This window comes from Anomaloglossus baeobatrachus, chromosome 4 (assembly GCF_048569485.1).
Source record: "Anomaloglossus baeobatrachus isolate aAnoBae1 chromosome 4, aAnoBae1.hap1, whole genome shotgun sequence".
Lineage (NCBI taxonomy): Eukaryota > Metazoa > Chordata > Amphibia > Anura > Aromobatidae > Anomaloglossus > Anomaloglossus baeobatrachus.
The window spans coordinates 374502172-374522308 of record NC_134356.1 but is presented as its reverse complement, the minus strand read 5'-3'; the positions used below and the strand labels follow the sequence as shown (position 1 = coordinate 374522308).

The 20137-nt window shown below is 42.8% G+C and overlaps 1 protein-coding gene across 1 annotated transcript in view; it reads right to left on the bottom strand.

The window, feature by feature from the left end:
• Positions 1–20137, bottom strand: part of CCDC146 (coiled-coil domain containing 146) — a 234020-nt gene that overhangs the window by 210593 nt on the left and 3290 nt on the right. The window contains exon 2 of the mRNA XM_075345195.1: positions 18993–19168. Within this exon, the coding sequence (XP_075201310.1) occupies positions 18993–19157 (165 nt within the window). The 5' untranslated portion in view covers positions 19158–19168. The remainder of the gene's footprint in view (positions 1–18992; positions 19169–20137) is intronic.

The window sequence follows — 20137 nt, the reverse complement described above, 5'->3', positions numbered from 1 at the left end:
TCCTCGCTCCTGCGGCTTCACACACAGCGATGTGTGCTGCCGCAGGAACGAGGAACAACATCGTAACATCGGTCCTTCCGAAATTAAGGAAATAATCGACGCTACACCGATCATATGATTTCGACGCTTTTGCGCTCGTTAATCGTAGTAAAAACGATTCACATACTCCGATGTCAACAGCGACGCCGGATGTGCTTCACTTTCTATTTGACCCCACCGACATCGCACCTGCGATGTCGTAGTGTGCAAAGTACCCCTTAGTCTAAGGATAAAATCCAAAATGACATCCATGAGTTCATCAGCTGAAAAAATGCGGCATAAAATCAGGCCAGAAAAACAGCACAAGGGCGGTATAACAATACAAACTGGCCATGGTACAGACCGTCCAGCAAGATGGGAGAGCACTCCTTGGTGTGAGGGTCTAACAATGAGTGCAATACCTAGCATGAGAGGAGTCACGGCTCCCTCTCAGGAATGGAGAAGTGCCGTAGGACAGCGAAGACGTCAGGCACAGGAGTGGAGACAGGTAATCATTACATATTTATGTGGAAGAAAAAGGAGCCAGCACGATCTGAAAATGGCATGCATCATATAAAAAGTGGAAATTCACAGATTTATTCCAACTGTACTATAATAAAAAAATGAGATTTTTGGCAAATAATTGATCAATTCTTTGAGCCACCTGTCACGCTCCCCGGCTCCCCGGCCACGCTCTCCGGCTCCCCTGCCTCGCTTCCCGGCTCCCCTGCCACGCTCCCCGGCTCCCCTGCCTCGCTTCCCGGCTCCTCTGCCAGGCGTCCCCCGCTCCACAGCCTCCATGCCCCATCACCTGCGGTCCCCAGGCAGCCTGGTCCCCGCTCCCGGCGCCCGTCGGCAACTCTGCTCCAGCCCGGCTCTCCTGCCTCCTGTTCACCGCTCCCTGCTCTGGCTTCTGGCACCCGGGTCTCGCGCATGCGCATTAGGGCGCGCGCGCGGTCATTGACCCTCTCTTAAAGGGCCAGTGTCCTCCAACAGGATATTGAAGAATCAGGTACAGGGTATATAAGGAGATCCTTTCCAAGTGGGCGGGGCCTGTTCTTCGTGTTTTGCTAAGCTAGGAGTCAGGTCTCCTTGTGTTTTGTGGTATACTTACCTATCTCTCTCCTAGAGCCGCTCCTGCCTCGCCAACCGGTTCTGACGATACCCGAACCCCGAACGGTGACGGTCTGCCATCCCGTCAAGTTCATACCATCTCCGATCCCTGTGGTGACCCGTCTTCTCGCTCCGTCGGTTCCGGACTCTGCCTGACGTCATCTCGGCCTCCGAACCTGAGCTCCGTCACCCGGACTACCTTCAGTGACTCCGTGGTCCCAGGGACTTCTACACTCCTCTGAACGGACTGTCCTGCTACCTGTAGTGCTCCGGCTACCGGGCACCTTGCCCTCGGTGAGGTGTTCAGCCCAGTGGATCCACCTCCTGGGTCTGCCCGTCCACCTGGCCCTAACACCACCCCTGCCAACTTCACGGCAAATCTCAATAGGGGGTCCTACTCTATATTATGTATTTCATGTGCCATGCGGCCCATGTGGCCTCTATCCACAATTGCCTCTTTTGCAACATAGAAGCGGTTATATACAGATTACAGGTATGTGTGCTCCATTATGGTTCTGCTTTTAACTTTAGGAGGCCGCATAGCACATGAAATACAGAATATAGTGTAGGACCCCCCTATTGAGATTTGCCATGACGTTGGCAGGGGTGGCTCAAAGAATTGATCAATTATTTGCTAAAAATCTCAATTTATATTATAGTACAGTTGGAATAAATCTGTGAATTTGCATTTTTTATATGATGCATGCCATTTTCAGATCGTGCTGGCTCCCCTCTCTCATATTGTTTATGTGTTGTACATATAGACACCTTCAACACCGCAAAAGAAATTTGTTGGGCTACATACACATGGAGAAATTAAAGTTACAATTTGTTCAATTTGAGACAACTATTGTTAACCATCAATCAACACTGATTGTGGCTACCTAAAAGTTATCATTATCACAATATTGCTAAAAAAAAAAAAAATGCGAATTGTGCACCATTTTCATTCATAATTAATATGTTAAAAATGGAGGTCTATTGCAATCTTTGTACTGTTGAAGTGGTCTGGAAATAGCAAAGTCCAAGGCTGGACATAGCACCCAGATAGTCGATGAAAGTACATAAGCACTGGAAACCTGACATTCAGATATTAACAGCAGCAGGATATATCCGTTAAGAAGCATTAAGGGGTTAAACACACACTTTTGGAACAAATTTAGCTGTATGGAACCACACCAGAGCCCCTAAGAGCAAGCACGCAGTTTGCGTTCTCCTACTTGCAGTTCTAAACGCACGTTTTGGGCTTAATTGATTTGACCAAAGTTGCCTTTTTCAGAATTTTAGCGCTGAAAACGCATGTGTATTTACCGCGTTTTAGATGCGTTTTCAGCGCTTTTTGCATGCTTTTTCATCTGCGTTTTGACAGATGTGTTTTGAACATCAATACACTGCTAAATAAAGTTTAATGAAGAAAAACAAAAACCCAGCACTAAATGTGCACTTCAGCACTAAAAATTCCAAACTGTACTTATAAAAATTTTGAGATTTTTGGCAATAAATTGCAATTTCTTGAGCTGCCTCGCCACGTCACGGCAAATCTCATTTGAGGCAGTCCTACACTGAAATATTTTTCTAAAATGTGCCATACGGCCTCACATATGAATAGTAGAACTGCTCTTAGCAGCACTCACCTGGTCTATTTCAATCCCGTACCCATGACTGAGTCATGGCTGTGGGCGGGACAGGTCCAAGCAAATGCTGCATGAAGTAAATAGCCTGTGGACAAAGCCTGATGACTTAATGTGAACAGTCACCAACCGCCAAAATCTAGACAGATGGAATACATTCCAAATTGGGGTGCATAGCATGGTGGGGGTCAGCCACCGACCAATTCAATGAAGAAAAACAAAAAGCCAGCACTAAATGTGCACTTCAGCACTAAAAATTCCAAACTGTACTTATAAAAATTTTGAGATTTTTGGCAAAAAATTGCAATTTCTTGAGCTGCCTCGCCACGTCACGGCAAATCTCATTTGAGGCAGTCCTACACTGAATTATTTTTATAAAATGTGCCATACGGCCTCACATATGAATAGTAGAACTGCTCTTAGCAGCACTCACCTGGTCTATTTCAATTCTATTTCAAGACCTCCACCTTACTGTGCACCCCAATTTGGGATGTATTTCATCTGTCTAGATTTTGGCGGTTGGTGACTGTTCACATTAAGTCATCAGGCCTTGTCCACAGGCTATTTACCTCATGCAGCATTTGCTTGGACCTGTCCCGCCCACAGCCATGACTCAGTCATGGGTACAGGATTGAAATAGACCAGGTGAGTGCTGCTGAGAGCAGTTCTACTATTCATATGTGAGGCCGTATGGCACATTTTATAAAAATATTTTAGTGTAGGACTGCCTCAAATGAGATTTGCCGTGACGTGGCGAGGCAGCTCAAGAAATTGCAATTTTTTGCCAAAAATCTCAAAATTTTTATAATAAGTACAGTTTGGAATTGTTAGTGCTGAAGTGCACATTTAGTGCTGGCTTTTTGTTTTTTCTTAAATAAAGTTTAAGCAGTCAAACATAATGAAAAAAGAGAAAAAAACGGGACAAATCTATATTAATGGAAAAAATAACGAAAATAGATATATTTCATAAAATTGTAGCGGTGATATACATTTTATCACTAAAATAGCAATACATGCATATTTTTCTTAAATTAAATTGTCGGATTATGTGTGTGTGTAAAGGGACATATGAAATCATTATTTTGATGTCCAAAAAGCATGCGTTTTGGTAGTCCAAAACGCATGTTTTCTGCACTAAAAAAAGCAGGTAAAGGGGGGCGGGGCAATGTAGCCGACCAGAGAGGACGCATGGGAAGAGAGCTCCTATAATCCTGATCTTATCCTGGCCATTTACACCCGGTTACCTGACCCATTTACTCACTGACCTGCTGCTGTGACAGGAGACACCATCTGGAGGCTGGCGATTCCCACTGGAGCTATTCCCTGAATCTTGCACGGCGTTGCTGGACCTCCTGAGGCTGGAGAGTGTGGAGCAGCAGCCATCTTCCCTACACCCTGCATTTTCACAGTGAACAGCAGAGCATGACTCCGGAGAGCAGTGAGGAGTAACAGATTTATGGCCAGAGGTGAAGACCCGGGAGCAGTGAGCACAGGGACTTAATCCCTTATCTGTGTAACTGGCAGTCAGTGAGCAGCAGCACATTAGGGGGCCGGCTGCAGTGCAGGAGACTTTAACCCATAGAGTGCTGGAGGGTCTGGAGTGTGTGCCTTCAAACACAGGCCCTGCAGATTCTCCCTGACACATGAAAACAAATAAGTGGCACATATTGAAGTCCTCACTCTGCGCAGGCCTGCATCATCCTGATAAATACACCCTGAGTGCTGTGCTGCCCTGGGACTCCCTTCATTCTTATTATCCACCATATAAGTGGCTGTTTTCCGGCTCTCTGGACGTGGTGAGGAAGGGGAGACAGACATATTACTAAATATAGTTAGGTCCAGAAATATTTGGACAGTGACACAATTTTCGCGAGTTGGGCTCTGCATGCCACCACATTGGATTTGAAATGAAACCTCTACAACAGAATTCAAGTGCAGATTGTAACGTTTAATTTGAAGGTTTGAACAAAAATATCTGATAGAAATTGTAGGAATTGTACACATTTCTTTACAAACACTCCACATTTTAGGAGGTCAAAAGTAATTGGACAAATAAACCAAACCCAAACAAAATATTTTTATTTTCAATATTTTGTTGCGAATCCTTTGGAGGCAATCACTGCCTTAAGTCTGGAACCCATGGACATCACCAAACGCTGGGTTTCCTCCTTCTTAATGCTTTGCCAGGCCTTTACAGCCGCAGCCTTCAGGTCTTGCTTGTTTGTGGGTCTTTCCGTCTTAAGTCTGGATTTGAGCAAGTGAAATGCATGCTCAATTGGGTTAAGATCTGGTGATTGACTTGGCCATTGCAGAATGTTCCACTTTTTTGCACTCATGAACTCCTGGGTAGCTTTGGCTGTATGCTTGGGGTCATTGTCCATCTGTACTATGAAGCGCCGTCTGATCAACTTTGCGGCATTTGGCTGAATCTGGGCTGAAAGTATATCCCGGTACACTTCAGAATTCATCCGGCTACTCTTGTCTGCTGTTATGTCATCAATAAACACAAGTGACCCAGTGCCATTGAAAGCCATGCATGCCCATGCCATCACGTTGCCTCCACCATGTTTTACAGAGGATGTGGTGTGCCTTGGCTCATGTGCCGTTCCCTTTCTTCTCCAAACTTTTTTCTTCCCATCATTCTGGTACAGGCTGATCTTTGTCTCATCTGTCCATAGAATACTTTTCCAGAACTGAGCTGGCTTCATGAGGTGTTTTTCAGCAAATTTAACTCTGGCCTGTCTATTTTTGGAATTGATGAATGGTTTGCATCTAGATGTGAACCCTTTATATTTACTTTCATGGAGTCTTCTCTTTACTGTTGACTTAGAGACAGATACACCTACTTCACTGAGAGTGTTCTGGACTTCAGTTGATGTTGTGAACGGGTTCTTCTTCACCAAAGAAAGTATGCGGCGATCATCCACCACTGTTGTCATCCGTGGACGCCCAGGTCTTTTTGAGTTCCCAAGCTTACCAGTCAAATTCTTTTTTCTCAGAATGTACCCGACTGTTGATTTTGCTACTCCAAGCATGTCTGCTATCTCTCTGATGGATTTTTTCTTTTCTTTCAGCCTCAGGATGTTCTGCTTCACCTCAATTGAGAGTTCCTTAGACCGCATGTTGTCTGGTCACAGCAACAGCTTCCAAATGCAAAACCACACACCTGTAATCAACCCCAGACCTTTTAACTACTTCATTGATTACAGGTTAACGAGGGAGACGCCTTCAGAGTTAATTGCAGCCCTTAGAGTTACTTGTCCAATTACTTTTGGTCCCTTGAAAAAGAGGAGGCTATGCATTACAGAGCTATGATTCCTAAACCCTTTCTCCGATTTGGATGTGAAAACTCTCATATTGCAGCTGGGAGTGTGCACTTTCAGCCCATATTATATATATAATTGTATTTCTGAACATATTTTTGTAAACAGCTAAAATACCAAAACTTGTGTCACTGTCCAAATATTTCTGGACCTAACTGTATACATTATAAAGGCACAGATTCAGACGCACGGGGGCACGATAAGAGAAGGGTGCAGAATCAGCAAATCCCCAGTCTATCAATATAAACAAAGTGGAGCTATTGACAAACTTAAAGAGTTTGCAAGGGGTGGTCAGGCAGATGCCCCTAAATCCAAGAGAAATGCCACCCCAAAAGGTCAGGCACTATTGGATGATGGGTCAGAGGATCAAGATGATTTAACCCTGAGGCAGGTGTATGAACAGCTTCTACAAGCAATTTCTACAAGCAACAGCTCCCTCACAGGGAAGATTGAGGAGGTACATTCAGAGGTGGGCCTCCTGCGTCAGGACATGCAATCCCTGAGGGCCCGAACAGCGGAAGTCGAGACGCGAGTGTCTGAACTGGAGGATCAAACTGTAACACTCAAAACAAAAATGACCACAATGGCCGGATCGGCAAATGCATGGCGCCAGAAAGTAGACGATCTGGAGAGCCGCATGCGTCAGAACAATATACGAATCATAGGACTGCCAGAGCGCTCGGAAGGTCAGCATCCGGAACAATTCCTGGAGGAGTGGCTGAAATCTAATCTCGGAGATGAGTTCTCCTCGACATTTGCGGTGGAGAGGGCGCACAGAGTTCCAAGGAGGCCTCCTATTCCAGGTGCGCCACCACGTCCCTTTTTAGCAAGGATGCTCAACTGCAGAGATAGAGACACAGTACTTCGTCTGGCCCGACAGAAGAGCCCACTCAGGTTCAATAATTTCCGGACTTTTCGGTGGACCTCCAGAAACAGAGGGCCCACTTCATGGAGGTGAAGAAGAAATTAAGGGAGCGGAAGATCATCTACTCTATGCTGTACCCTGCCCGGCTCCGCATAGTGCATGAAGGGTCGTCTCTGTTTATTACTACACCTGCTGAGGCTGAGGACTGGCTACAGGTACACCCGAAACCTAAGGGGCAGAAGCAATGAGATTACTTTCCTAGGTGACATTTTCTATGCCCCCTGGCGACCCTCTTCTTCCATGGTTACTTGAAGCCACCTTTGGAGACAGATGGGACTTCCCCGTGCCTCGAGTGATGGAGGAATTGGCCAGGAATTGGTTCTTGTGAAATGGGAGCCCTATCTTGTGCACCCTTATACCACCTATACCAGGACACTGTATTTAGTGGTGGTATCCCCATTGATGTTTGAAATGTTTTACAGGACTTATCGGAAAGGTCCTGAAGTTCGATATTGGTTCTTTATGTTTACAACTGCAATTGCATTAACTTTATTTCTTTGCAGGGACAGGCTTATTACTGTTGGAGGGTTAACCACACTTAATTGCAGGGCAGAAAGCGTCTTATACCTGGGATCCTGGTTCTATAAAAAGATCTATGTGATATGGGGTCAGAGCTGATATTTATGACCTAGAATGTCAGAGGCCTTAAATCGCCCAAAAAACGTATTAAGGTATGCTCCCAAATTAAGCAAGTCAAGGCCCAAATGGTGGTACTGGTAGAAACTCACCTCACACATGACACAGCCAGACTAGTAAACAAACCGTGGGTACAATGGTCGGCACATGCGTTCCACACCAGCTACTCCAGGGGTGTCTCTCTATTGGTCCATAGACATATCCGTTGGGAAGTGAAGGTGGTGAGGCGTGACCCGGAGGGGCGATTTGTGTTTATATATGCGTCTATAAACTCTAGAGATTATGTGCTGTTATGTATTTACAACCCCCCGCCAGCTCGCATCTCCATTCTTAAACAAGCAATGAGCTTTGCCCTCAATTATCCAGATGCATATGTGTTATGTATGGGGGATTTTAATCTTGTGATGAATGAGGAGCAGGACAGGTTTCGGATGGATGGAGGTGGACAACATTCTGCCACACACTTGACTGATTTGCAGCAATACGCGGAGGGAGGTGGGTGGATTGACCTTTGGCGACTCCGGCATCCTAATACCTGAGAATATACATGTCATTCTTCTACTAGACGCACGCTGTCCCGACTGGATTATATTTTTGGGTCGAGCAATATCGCAACCTGGGTAGATGACGTGGTACACGGGGTCAGGGGTATATCAGATTACAGCCCAGTGATTCTTACTATGAAGACTAACCAAGGTGTTGGTAAACCCTTTTGGAGGTTAAACCCCTTTTGGCTGAAACTAATAGATCAAAGTGATAGAACTCTGACCCAAATAGAGGATTTCCTGGAAGCCCACCCTAAACCCTGGAATATTAACTTGGTGTGGGACACTCTTAAAGCCTACCTTAGAGGGTGTTTGTCTTCAACCATAACATATCTTAAAAGAGTGACTAAAACTGAGGATGATATAGTAGAGGGGAGACTTCGGGACTCAGAGGCAATATATATATCGTCCCCAACCGATGGAAATAGGGCGGCCTGGATGCAATCATATAGGTTATATATGCAACACTCTGAGACCAGGTCCAAACGCAAATTGTTCTTTACCCGACAATCATATTTTGAGCTTGGAAATCAATCCAGTAAATTATTGGCATATATGGTTAGGCAACACAACACGTCAAATACAATATTGGGTATACGGAGGATGGATGGCTCAATAGCTACATCCCCTGAAGATATTTTAGAGTGCTTTTGTGAATACTATAAAACCCTATACACTTCTAGAAATCCTCATGGAGTTCAAAGTTGCATGACATATTTGTCAGATTTGGAGTTTCCCACTTTGAGTGGATTACAACGGGAGTCTCTGGAGGCGGACATCACACTGGATGAAGTGATTACTGCCATCTCGGATATGGCTAGGGGGAAATCTCCGGGTCCAGATGGCCTTCCCATAGAATTCTCTAGTAAATATTGTGACATATTGGCCCCAATTCTTTTAGAGGTTTTCTGACATTTTTCAGCCGGCAACTCTCTACCTGCCTCCTTGTACGAAGCACATATAGTCGTGCTGAGGAAGGAGGGTAAAGACCCACTAGACTGCGGTTCATACTGTACTACAGTGCCTACAAGTAGTCTTCAACCCCCTGCAGATTTAGCAGGTTTGATAAGATGCAAATAAGTTAGAGCCTGCAAAGTTCAAACAAGAGCAGGATTTATTAACAGATGCATAAATCTTACAAACCAACAAGTTATGTTGCTCAGTTAAATTTTAATAAATTTTCAACATAAAAGTGTGGATCAATTATTATTCAACCCCAGGATTAATATTTTGTGGAATAACCCTTGTTTGCAATTACAGCTAATAATCGTCTTTTATAAGACCTGATCAGGCCGGCACAGGTCTCTGGAGTTATCTTGGCCCACTCCTCCATGCAGATCTTCTCCAAGTTATCTAGGTTCTTTGGGTGTCTCATGTGGACTTTAATCTTGAGCTCCTTCCACAAGTTTTCAATTGGGTTAAGGTCAGGAGACTGACTAGGCCACTGCAACACCTTGATTTTTTCCCTCTTGAACCAGGCCTTGGTTTTCTTGGCTGTGTGCTTTGGGTCGTTGTCTTGTTGGAAGATGAAATGACGACCTATCATAAGATCCTTGATGGAGGAGCAGAGGTTCTTGGCCAAAATCTCCAGGTAGGCCGTGCTATCCATCTTCCCATGGATGCGGACCAGATGGCCAGGCCCCTTGGCTGAGAAACAGCCCCACAGCATGATGCTGCCACCACCATGCTTGACTGTAGGGATGGTATTCTTGGGGTCATATGCAGTGCCATCCAGTCTCCAAACGTCACGTGTGTGGTTGGCACCAAAGATCTCGATCTTGGTCTCATCAGACCAGAGAACCTTGAACCAGTCTGTCTCAGAGTCCTCCAAGTGATCATGAGCAAACTGTAGACGAGCCTTGACATGACGCTTTGAAAGTAAAGGTACCTTACGGGCTTTGTCTGGAACGGAGACCATTGCGGTGGAGTACGTTACTTATGGTATTGACTGAAACCAATGTCCCCACTGCCATGAGATCTTCCCAGAGCTCCTTCCTTGTTGTCCTTGGGTTAGCCTTGACTCTTCGGACAAGCCTGGCCTCGGCACGGGTGGAAACTTTCAAAGGCTGTCCAGGCCGTGGAAGGCTAACAGTAGTTCCATAAGCCTTCCACTTCCGGATGATGCTCCCAACAGTGGAGACAGGTAGGCCCAACTCCTTGGAAAGGGTTTTGTACCCCTTGCCAGCGTTGTGACCCTCCACGATCTTGTCTCTGATGGCCTTGGAATGCTCCTTTGTCTTTCCCATGTTGACCAAGTATGAGTGCTGTTCACAAGTTTGGGGAGGGTCTTAATTAGTCAGAAAAGGCTGGAAAAAGAGATAATTAATCCAAACATGTGAAGCTCATTGTTCTTTGTGCCTGAAATACTTCTTAATACTTTAGGGGAACCAAACAGAATTCTTGTGGTTTGAGGGGTTGAATAATAAATGACCCTCTGAATAAACTTTTCACAATTTAAAAAAAAAATAAAAAAAGAAATAACATTCTTTTTTGCTGCAGTGCATTTCACACTTCCAGGCTGATCTACAGTCCAAATGTCACAATGCCAAGTTAATTCCGAATGTGTAAACCTGCTAAATCTGCAGGGGGTTGAATACTACTTGTAGGCACTGTATATCCCTAGTTAACGTGGATTACAAGATCTTTACCAAAATACTGGCGTCCAGGCTTAATTCAGTCATATTGAGTATAGTTCACCCAGATCAAACTGGATTTATGCCTGGGAAAAACACCTCTATAAATATAAGACGAGTCCAGTCTATAGTGCAATATAGCACACTGGTCCAGGAGAACGAGTGGGCCTTGGCCTCGCTGGATGCGGCCAAGGCATTTGACTCGGTAGAATGGCCATTTTTATTTGCCTGCCTCCAGAGATTCGCCTTTGGGCCTAAATTCAGTAATTGGATTCATATGTTGTATAGGTCCCCGACAGCCAGGATACTAGTCAATGGTGCTATGTCTACACCCCTCTCATTGAATCGGGGCACAAGACAGGGATGCCCTCTGTCTCCAGCATTGTTTGCACTAGTTATTGAAGCTTTGGCAATTAGAATCCGCTCTCTTCCACAGATCACTGGAATCACTATAGCCGACCGCACATGGGCCGTTCTCGTACATCGGAGTGCCCGAGGTGTCATCTCTCAGGTGCACATTTCATACATATGATTTGGAGCTGTCCCAATTTATCTTCGTACTGGCGGGGAGTGACATCTCTGCTGACATCGATTGTGTCGATTCCTGTTTTGTGTGACCCTTTGATATGCCTGTTTGGGGTGGTGGAGGAAGAGTCCTGGGATCATTACATGACAATATTCCTCAGAGAGACATTGTTTCTGGCTAGGAAATTAATAGCTCTGAGGTGGATGGGAGATTCGAATCCAACTGTGCAGTCCTGGGTTAAACTAGTCAATGCAACCATAATCTATGAGCGGGTGGTATATTATAATAGGGGGTGCCCCGGAAAATTTAACAAAATCTGGGGTTTGTGGAATTCTTCTCCAGACACACTTGCGGAGGTTTGAGGGAGATTATGTGGATAATGGTGGTTCCCGTTAGATGTTGGGATATGAAACACTGTCCAATGGTATATTGAGGTATAATAATGCAATGTGGCTGTTGTTGTTGTTCTTTCTTTCTTCCTTTTTCTATTCCTCTTTCTATCTTGTTTTCAAAATATGGTCATGCTGATAGTTACAGCTGTTCTTATGCTCAATAAAAAATTAGATATATATGCAAATGATAAGAAGTATGGATAATAACATTGTTCTTTCTTAAGTGTTAAAGATCTTATGGACTTTATATGACTGTTCATTGTTATATTTAAATATTACTATCTATATACTGAGCTATCTTTATATGGCAAATGTCAGTTGTACCATGTTTGAAGTTGTTAATAAAACGAAGTTAAAAAAAAAAAGCAGGTAAAACGCAGGAATTTGAAGGAATCTTGGTTTTTGCCATTTCTCATTGACTTCAATGTTAGCAAAACTGACATGCTGCTTCTTTGAATGCATGGTTTTTGCCACAAAATATGGAAATTAAACACAGCGTTTTAAAACGCAAAGGTCTGAAAATCAACAGTTTCCATTGACTTTAATGAGAAAATCAAAACGGATGCTATTAGGCAGAAAAAGGTGCTTCTCAAAACGGACCAAAAAAGCAGTGGAAACGCAGGTGGAAACGCAAAGTGTGAGCTTGCCCTAAGAGAGATAGGGTCCTATAAGTTCTGTTCAACAGAATAGTCTGATGTCCAAATATTACATTCTGAAAACTATGCAGAGTATGCCAAACTAAAAGAGGACTAATGCAAAAGACTGTATTGCCATCCAGAAGACTGATGAAATCCCTTGACCCTGGAAAAACTATAACTTGCAATGAGCTAGACTAAACATAGGCATCAGCTCAGGCTCCAGCATTTTCAGGAAGAATAACAGAAGTTCATGAAAAGATGCTTCATACATGATGAGGATGTTGCTGAACCTGTACCGCAAATGTATGCTGCTTCCATAGAAAGCACCTACTTCAGGCTAGGGTTAAAGGGGTTTTCTGGTTATAGCCCTGTGGCTTCTAATGGCCTGCGCTCGGTTAAAATAATAATATCAGATGTTACTCATCCTCCTTCCCATGCGGTTTCGCTGGTCTCTGTTTACTGGCTGAACCCGGTAAGGATAAGTAAAATCTAATTTTATTATTTCAACCCAATCCAAGACTTTAGAAGCTAGAAGCGTAAAATCTTTATAACCTCTTCACACCAAGGGGGATTTTTCATTTTGGTGCATTCATTTATACCATTTCTTCCTCCAGAAGGTGTAACTTTATTTTTCTGTTGACATAGCCATAAGAGTGCTTGTTTTTTTACTGGACGTGATGTAGTTTTGAATAATACCATTCATATAATGTACGGAAAAATGGGGGAAAAAAATCCAGGTGGGATGAATAATAAAAAAAACAAATCTGCCAACAGTTTGCCAGGACTTAATGGAGTTATATCGTTTATGGTCCTATGAGTGGAGCTGAGGCCTTATCCTGTCGAGTAACCCCATATCTAGCGGTTAATAGTATTCTTACAGGTGATAGGTACCCTTTGATGACTTCTGGAACAAAGCATATTGGCAGCTATTAGGGATTAAATGCACAGAATATTACCAACATTTTTTATTCAGATCTTGGTACAATAACAGCTGCTATAAGATGCATATACACACATATATATATATATATATATATACATACACATACAGTCGGGAGAAAAAAAGTATTTAGTCAGCCACCAACTGAGCAAGTTCTGCCACTTGAAAAAAGATGAGAGAGGCCTGTAAATTATAACATAGGTAGACCACAACTATGAGAGACAAAATGAGAAAAGAAATCCAGAAAATCACCTTGTCTGATTTGCAAGATTTTTTATTTTTTAAATTATGGTGGAAAATAAATATTTAGTCATCTAAAAACTCTTGAAAGTACAGGGAATGACATAAAAGCAAAAACTGGCCACTTATGATTTGTCGACTATTTAGGCTATGTGCGCACGCTGATTCTTTATTTGACCACAAACATGCAGCGTTTTTATCTTTATGGTGACTACAAAGAGCAACATTTTTAGCCTAAAAAAACGCACGAGTCCTCCACCTGTCAGGCCTCTACTTAAGTGAGCCATGGGATTAGCGCTGACGTCACTCAGGTGAAGTGCGGTGACACCGTCAACGCTGATCTCGCGGCTCACTTCAGCTTAGCCGCGGCCTGATATGCGGTCACAAGTGGAGGACTCCCGCTGTCACCACACATCACCTGACTGAAGTCACTGCTGATCCCGCGCGGCTCACTTCAGCTGCGGCCTGATTTGCAGTAACAGGTGGAGGACTCCAGTCAGGTCATGTGCGGTGATAGCTGGAGTCCTCCACTTGTTACCGGAAATGTGGCCGCGACTGAAGTGAGCACGAGATCAGTGGTGACTTCAGTCAGGTGATGTATGGTGACAGCTGAAGTCACCGCTGATCCCGCGCGGCTCACTTCACTTGAGGCCTGACCCTCACAGTGAGCAGTCATGTTCTATGGCCGCTCGCTGTGATTGTCAGATGTAGCAGATCTGGATGCGTTGTGGGACCTCGTGTGGATTACGTCGGACCTGGAGGGGTGTTTTAGGGGTTAATAAAGTGGTGAAAGAGGGGGCTTTTTTGTGGTTTATTTCAAATAAAGGATTTTTTGGGTGATTGTCTTTATTTACTTTCACTTACAGCTTAGTAATGAGGGGGTGTCTCATAGACGCCTGCCATCACTGAGCTAGGACTTAGTGGCAGCTATGGGCTGCTGCCACCAACTCCTTATTACCCCGATTGCCACCGCACCAGGGTAATCGGGATGAGCCGGGTAGAGTCCCGGGACTGTCGCATCTAATGGATGTAGCATTTCTGGTTTGCTGCTGGCTGATTTTTAGGCTGGGGGGCTCCCCATTCTGAGAATACCAGCTGTCAGCCGTGTGGCTTTACCTTGGATGGTATAAAAATTGGGGGGGACCGCACGCCGTTTTTTTTTAATTATGTATGTAACTGCACGATATAGACCCGCCCACCGGCGGCTGTGATTGGTTGCAGTGAGACAGCTGTCACTCAGTGTGGGGCGCATCTGCCTGTAACCAATCTCACCCACCGGTGAGCAGGGAAGGAGTGAGATTATAAGCAATTAAGAACCTAATGAGCGGCTGGCTCTGGAAGATGAAAGAGCTGCCGTTGCAGCAGTGTGACAGCCGCCCAGTGATCGTAAGTATGAAGTGTTTGCTCTTACCCTTTGCGCCCGATTCTAGTCCCCATAGACTTTATATGGGGAGCAGTATCTGGCCAAATACCAGCGATCAATCCCCGCCGACCCGGAGTCTAGTCAGAAAAACGCATCAAAACGCATGGAAAATAAGAACTAGCGTTTTTCATTGCAGTTTTCCACACCTCATTGAATTCAATGGCTGAAAAACGCAGTGACAAACACCAAAAGAATTCACATGCTGGTCAGCACAAAGACGCAGCCAAAATAAACTGCAATGTGTGAACAGCAAAAATGCAACCTCATAGACTTTGCTGGGGAAGAAAATTCATGCAGTTTTGAGACCAAAACTGCACCCAAAAAAAGTGTAAAAACGCGGCAAAAAACGCAGCGTGCGCACATATCTTTAAGCTGCTGTGACATCACCAGTGAGTTTTAATGAAGCTGCAATGATATCATGTGTTTCCATAATAATATTGCAACTATTTCATTTCAATCATCTATTGTGACAAGACAAATGAGGTTTATTCAGTTAAATGGAATCTGTCAGCAGGTTTTTGCTACCTCATTTAAGAACAGCATGATGTAGAGACATAGACCCTGATTCCACTGATGTGTCACTTAGTTTACTGGGTGCAGCAGTTGTGATATAAAGATTTCTCTGCTGTAAATGTAGCAGTGCTCAGAAAATGGACCCCACCCACGCAACAGCTGTCTTTGTGAATTGACAGTAAGCTGCTAATCAGCGGTGGAGGTGTGGTTGGACCATGAGGCATGAGGCAACTAGTCCAGCAGTGATAATCTCCGGTTGATAAAACCCCTACTGTATTGAAACAACAACACAAAGCCCAGTAAACCTCATGCTGTTCCCTTTAAACAGTGAAACAAATACAAAAAAAGCTATGCACAGTCAAAAATCATATTAATGTACTCTGTTTAAAAACAAATAAAAATATACAAAAGGTCAAACAAAAACTACAATTATTTATATAGGTCTTATGATTCAGCCAACACAGACCCAAAATCTGACATGGGAACCTGCAAGTATTTCCATGATATTAATGAGTACACCCAAATAGACTGTAAGATATACAGACAGATATATTCCAACAAATAATAATATGAATAAATTGATATACGCAAAGTAAATACACCTAAAAAGTATATATTAAATGAGACTTCCCAAAAAACAGAGTTTTAAAGCTGAGACAGATATCTCACAATAGAAGTCTTAATAGGTGGGAGTGGGTTGGTCTTGATCGCCTGCAGCCTTCACATTCCATCCAAATGTATTCTAGAACCAGGTTGAAAAAGTACGTACTGTATGAACACCATTGTGGTTTTCCCATTTAAATTAATAGGAACCTTATTCAAACCTTATTTTTAATGTGAATTTTCAAATAGAATATGCTCAAAAATCCACGTCAAAACACTATATGTATGTGAACATCCCAATAAGCACTAAAAGTTTAGAGTTCTAATTATTCTGTACCAAATGTGAGTCACACCGCAACTATGATGTTGTGCAATGCTGGCTAATCCAAGAAGGGAGCTGTGGGTGCTGGGGGGTGGAAGGCGGTTCATAATGATAAGATTACCTGATACTGCCACCAAGTGGACAGAAAGTAAACTACATGAGAGTATTTCATAATGATAAGCACTTTTATGTCATATGTTACAAATACAGTATTAGAATATATTGTTCTCAGGTGCTGGTTTCATCATAAATAACATTATAAGGTGACTTTCCTAGACAAACCTGTAGGTGTTTTAACATTTTATATCAAGTGTATATTAAATATTTGCAAAGCGCTGAAATAAAACTGATTTTCTAAACTTGTGAAAATGTATGTAGAGTAGTGTTAGTGCAGTAATATACCCACTTATCGCCTTCTTCCCCGGTGTCCAGTGTCGCTTCGGCCTTCTCACACACATGATTTCTATTCTAACTTGCTGGACTAAACTAAGGTCTATGTAGGAGCTGGAATTGAATTTTACAATGTAGCTATGATGCACCGTTTGGGGTCTTCATAGGCTTTACACTGTGGTTATGTGCACATGCTGCAGATTTGGTGGTTTTAAATCTGTACCTTCTGGCAGAAAAATGCATTATGCACACGTTTTTGGCATTTTTGCGTAAAACTGCAAGGAAAAAAGAAGCAATATGCGCTCAGCACTTCACAATTCTCATTGACCTTACTGGATAGGCATGGAGATTTTGGCCACAAACTGTATCAAAAAAATGCATCAAAAACGCACCAGGCGTACAAGACCTTAGGTTGACTTCGGGCTCACACAGACCACAGCAAGTTGCAATGAAGTGAGAAGACTGGAGCGACACTGGAAATCGGGGAAGAAGGAGAATATTACCACGCTAACACTACATTTTATATATATATATTTACATTAATTAAGGCAATAAAGAGAATCAAGGAAGTGAGTCCTTAAGTAAATACAAAATATAAAAAAATAGAACATTTCACAGAAGCTGTGTGCCTTTTTTGCTGCATTTCCCTTATGTACTCAGTCCCTCAAACTCTACATATTCAGATTATTTGATATCTGTTGCTTAGAATAGCAGAGAATGATCACATATAGTGCCCTGAAAAAGTATTCATATCTCGTGAACTTTTCAACATTTTTTCGCAACCACACATTTAAATGTATTTTATGTGATATATCAACACAAAGTAGCAACTATTTGTGAAGTGTAAAGGAAATGATACATGGTTTTCTAAATAAAAATCTGAAAATTGTGCCATGTATTTGTATTCAGCTCCCCTGAGTCAATATTTTGTAGAACCACCTTTCACTGCAATTACTGCTGCAAGTCTTTTGGGAGATGTCTCTACCAGCTTTATACATCCAGGCGCTGACATTTTTCCCCACTCTTCTTTTCAAAATAGCTCTAGCTCAGCAATATTGGATGGAGACAATTTTCAAGTCTTGATACAGATTCTCAATGGGATTTACATCTGGACTGTAACTGGGCCATTCACACACTTGAATATGCTTTGATCTAAACCATCCATTGTAGCTGTGGCAGTATGTTTAGGGTCGTTTTCCTGCTGGAAGGTGAACCCACATCTCTGTCTCTGCTTTTTTGCAGTCTGTGACAGGTTTTTCTCTAGGATTGCCCTGTATTTAGCTCCATCCATCTTCCCTTCAACTATCAAGAGATTCCCTGTCTCTGCTGAAGAAAAGCACCTACACAGTATGATGTTGCCACCACCATGGTAGATGGTGGGGATTGAGTTTTTAGGCTGCTCCTCTAATTAGTGCTCTCCTTGCTTGGGATGTCAGTTTATGTAGACATCCATATCTTGATAGGTTTCCTTTTTTGGATAATGGGCTAAACAGTGCTCAGTGACATGTTGAGAGCTTGAGCTATTTTTTTTAATAACTTAACCCTTCTCTATTCTCCTCCACAACTTTATCCCTAACCTGTCTGGTGTGTCTCCTGCCATTCATGATGCTATTGGATACCTAATGTTCTCAAACAAACTTCTGAGGCCTTCACAGAACAGCTGTAGTTATACTGATAATAAATGAAATACGGGTGGACTTGAGTTACTAAATAGGTGACTACTGGTGGCAATTGGCCACTCAGGATTATATTTAGGGGTATTAGACTGCAAAAGGCTGAATACAAATGCATGTCATAATTTTCAGAATTATATTTTTAAAATATTTAAAAAAACAATGTATCATTTCCTTTACACTTCACAAATACCTGCAAATTTGTGAAGGTATATCACATAAAATCCCAACAGAATACATTTAAGTTTGTGGATGTAAGGTGAAAAACTGTGGATTTCCCTGATGTGAATACTTTTTCAAAGTACTGTAGCTGTATTTTCTGCAAAAAGGGACATTTTTCTTACAAGGGCAAACATATCAACTTATAAATCCAATGCCACTGTGGCCTGAGTATCTCAATAACTTCCTTGTTGTGGTGTTGGTCCATGTTCCATCAATTGTCTTGTACTCCATAGGACTCTATTAACACCCTGGCCCTTGGCTGCATTAGATTATGTATTTTCCTTACCCCATCCAGACACTGGAAAGCAGGGCTTGCAGTTACATCCTTTGGGCTTTCCTCCTTAGCGTTAATTGGAGGTAATGCATGCAGTGGCTTCTCCTGAACATCATCTTCCTCTTCTTCTGCTGAAGACTCGCTTATTTGACAACTTTCTTCTCCAAGGCTGCTCATCGTCAATCAATCTACACATATAAGGTAAATACAGCTTTATTTTAATATATATATATATATATATATATATATATATATATATATATATATATATATATATATACACAGCTTTGGTAAAAATTAGGGGACCTTTATAGATATACTTTTGAGTATATATAAAAACTGCAACACCAAGGGAAAGTGGAGGAATTATGTGAATCACAGGATCAATGGACATGTTGATGACATGCAAAAGGTAATAAAATAGAAACAAGATGTTTAACACATCTCAATTTATTCAGTATTGAGTATGAACCATGTGCAGAAATACACGCAGTTGGACGCCTTGGGATACGATCAGCGAGGATGTCTGGCGAATGCTCTGCCACACTGACTGTACTTGGGCGCACAGATCATCACGTTTCACTGCTGACAACTCCTTTGCAATTTCTGACTAATGATGTTCCATGTGCATTCAATAGGAAACAAGATTCAAGAGGCTGCAGGCCATGAAAGCGCGTTTAGGCCAAGCAGTCTGTTGACAGCTGCATGAGCAACAAGAGGCCTGGTGTTGTCGTGTTAAAAACGTCTTTTGGGACATTTTGGAGAAAAGACTGTACCAGTTGTTATCTGACCCAATCAATGTTTTGCTAAGCTATTAGTGTGTTAAAGTACATTAATACCACACCACATCATATTTCGGGAGTAGAACCATTATGATGTTCCCTTATGAAGGCCTTTTCATGTCATTGTCCACGTGGTCTCCAGACCAATCTTTGGCATTATACTCAAGACAAAAGTTGGACTCATTACTGAAGAGGAGTGACCTCCATTCCAGTCTCCCATCTTGCTCTGCACCGTGAAAACCTTTGAGAGCGGCGGCATGAGGTCACTAGAATGCATATACAGTGCCTTGCAAAAGTATTCGGCTCCCTTGAGTTTTTCAACCTTTTCCCACATTTCAGGCTTCAAACAAAAAGATAAAAATTTTAATGTTATGG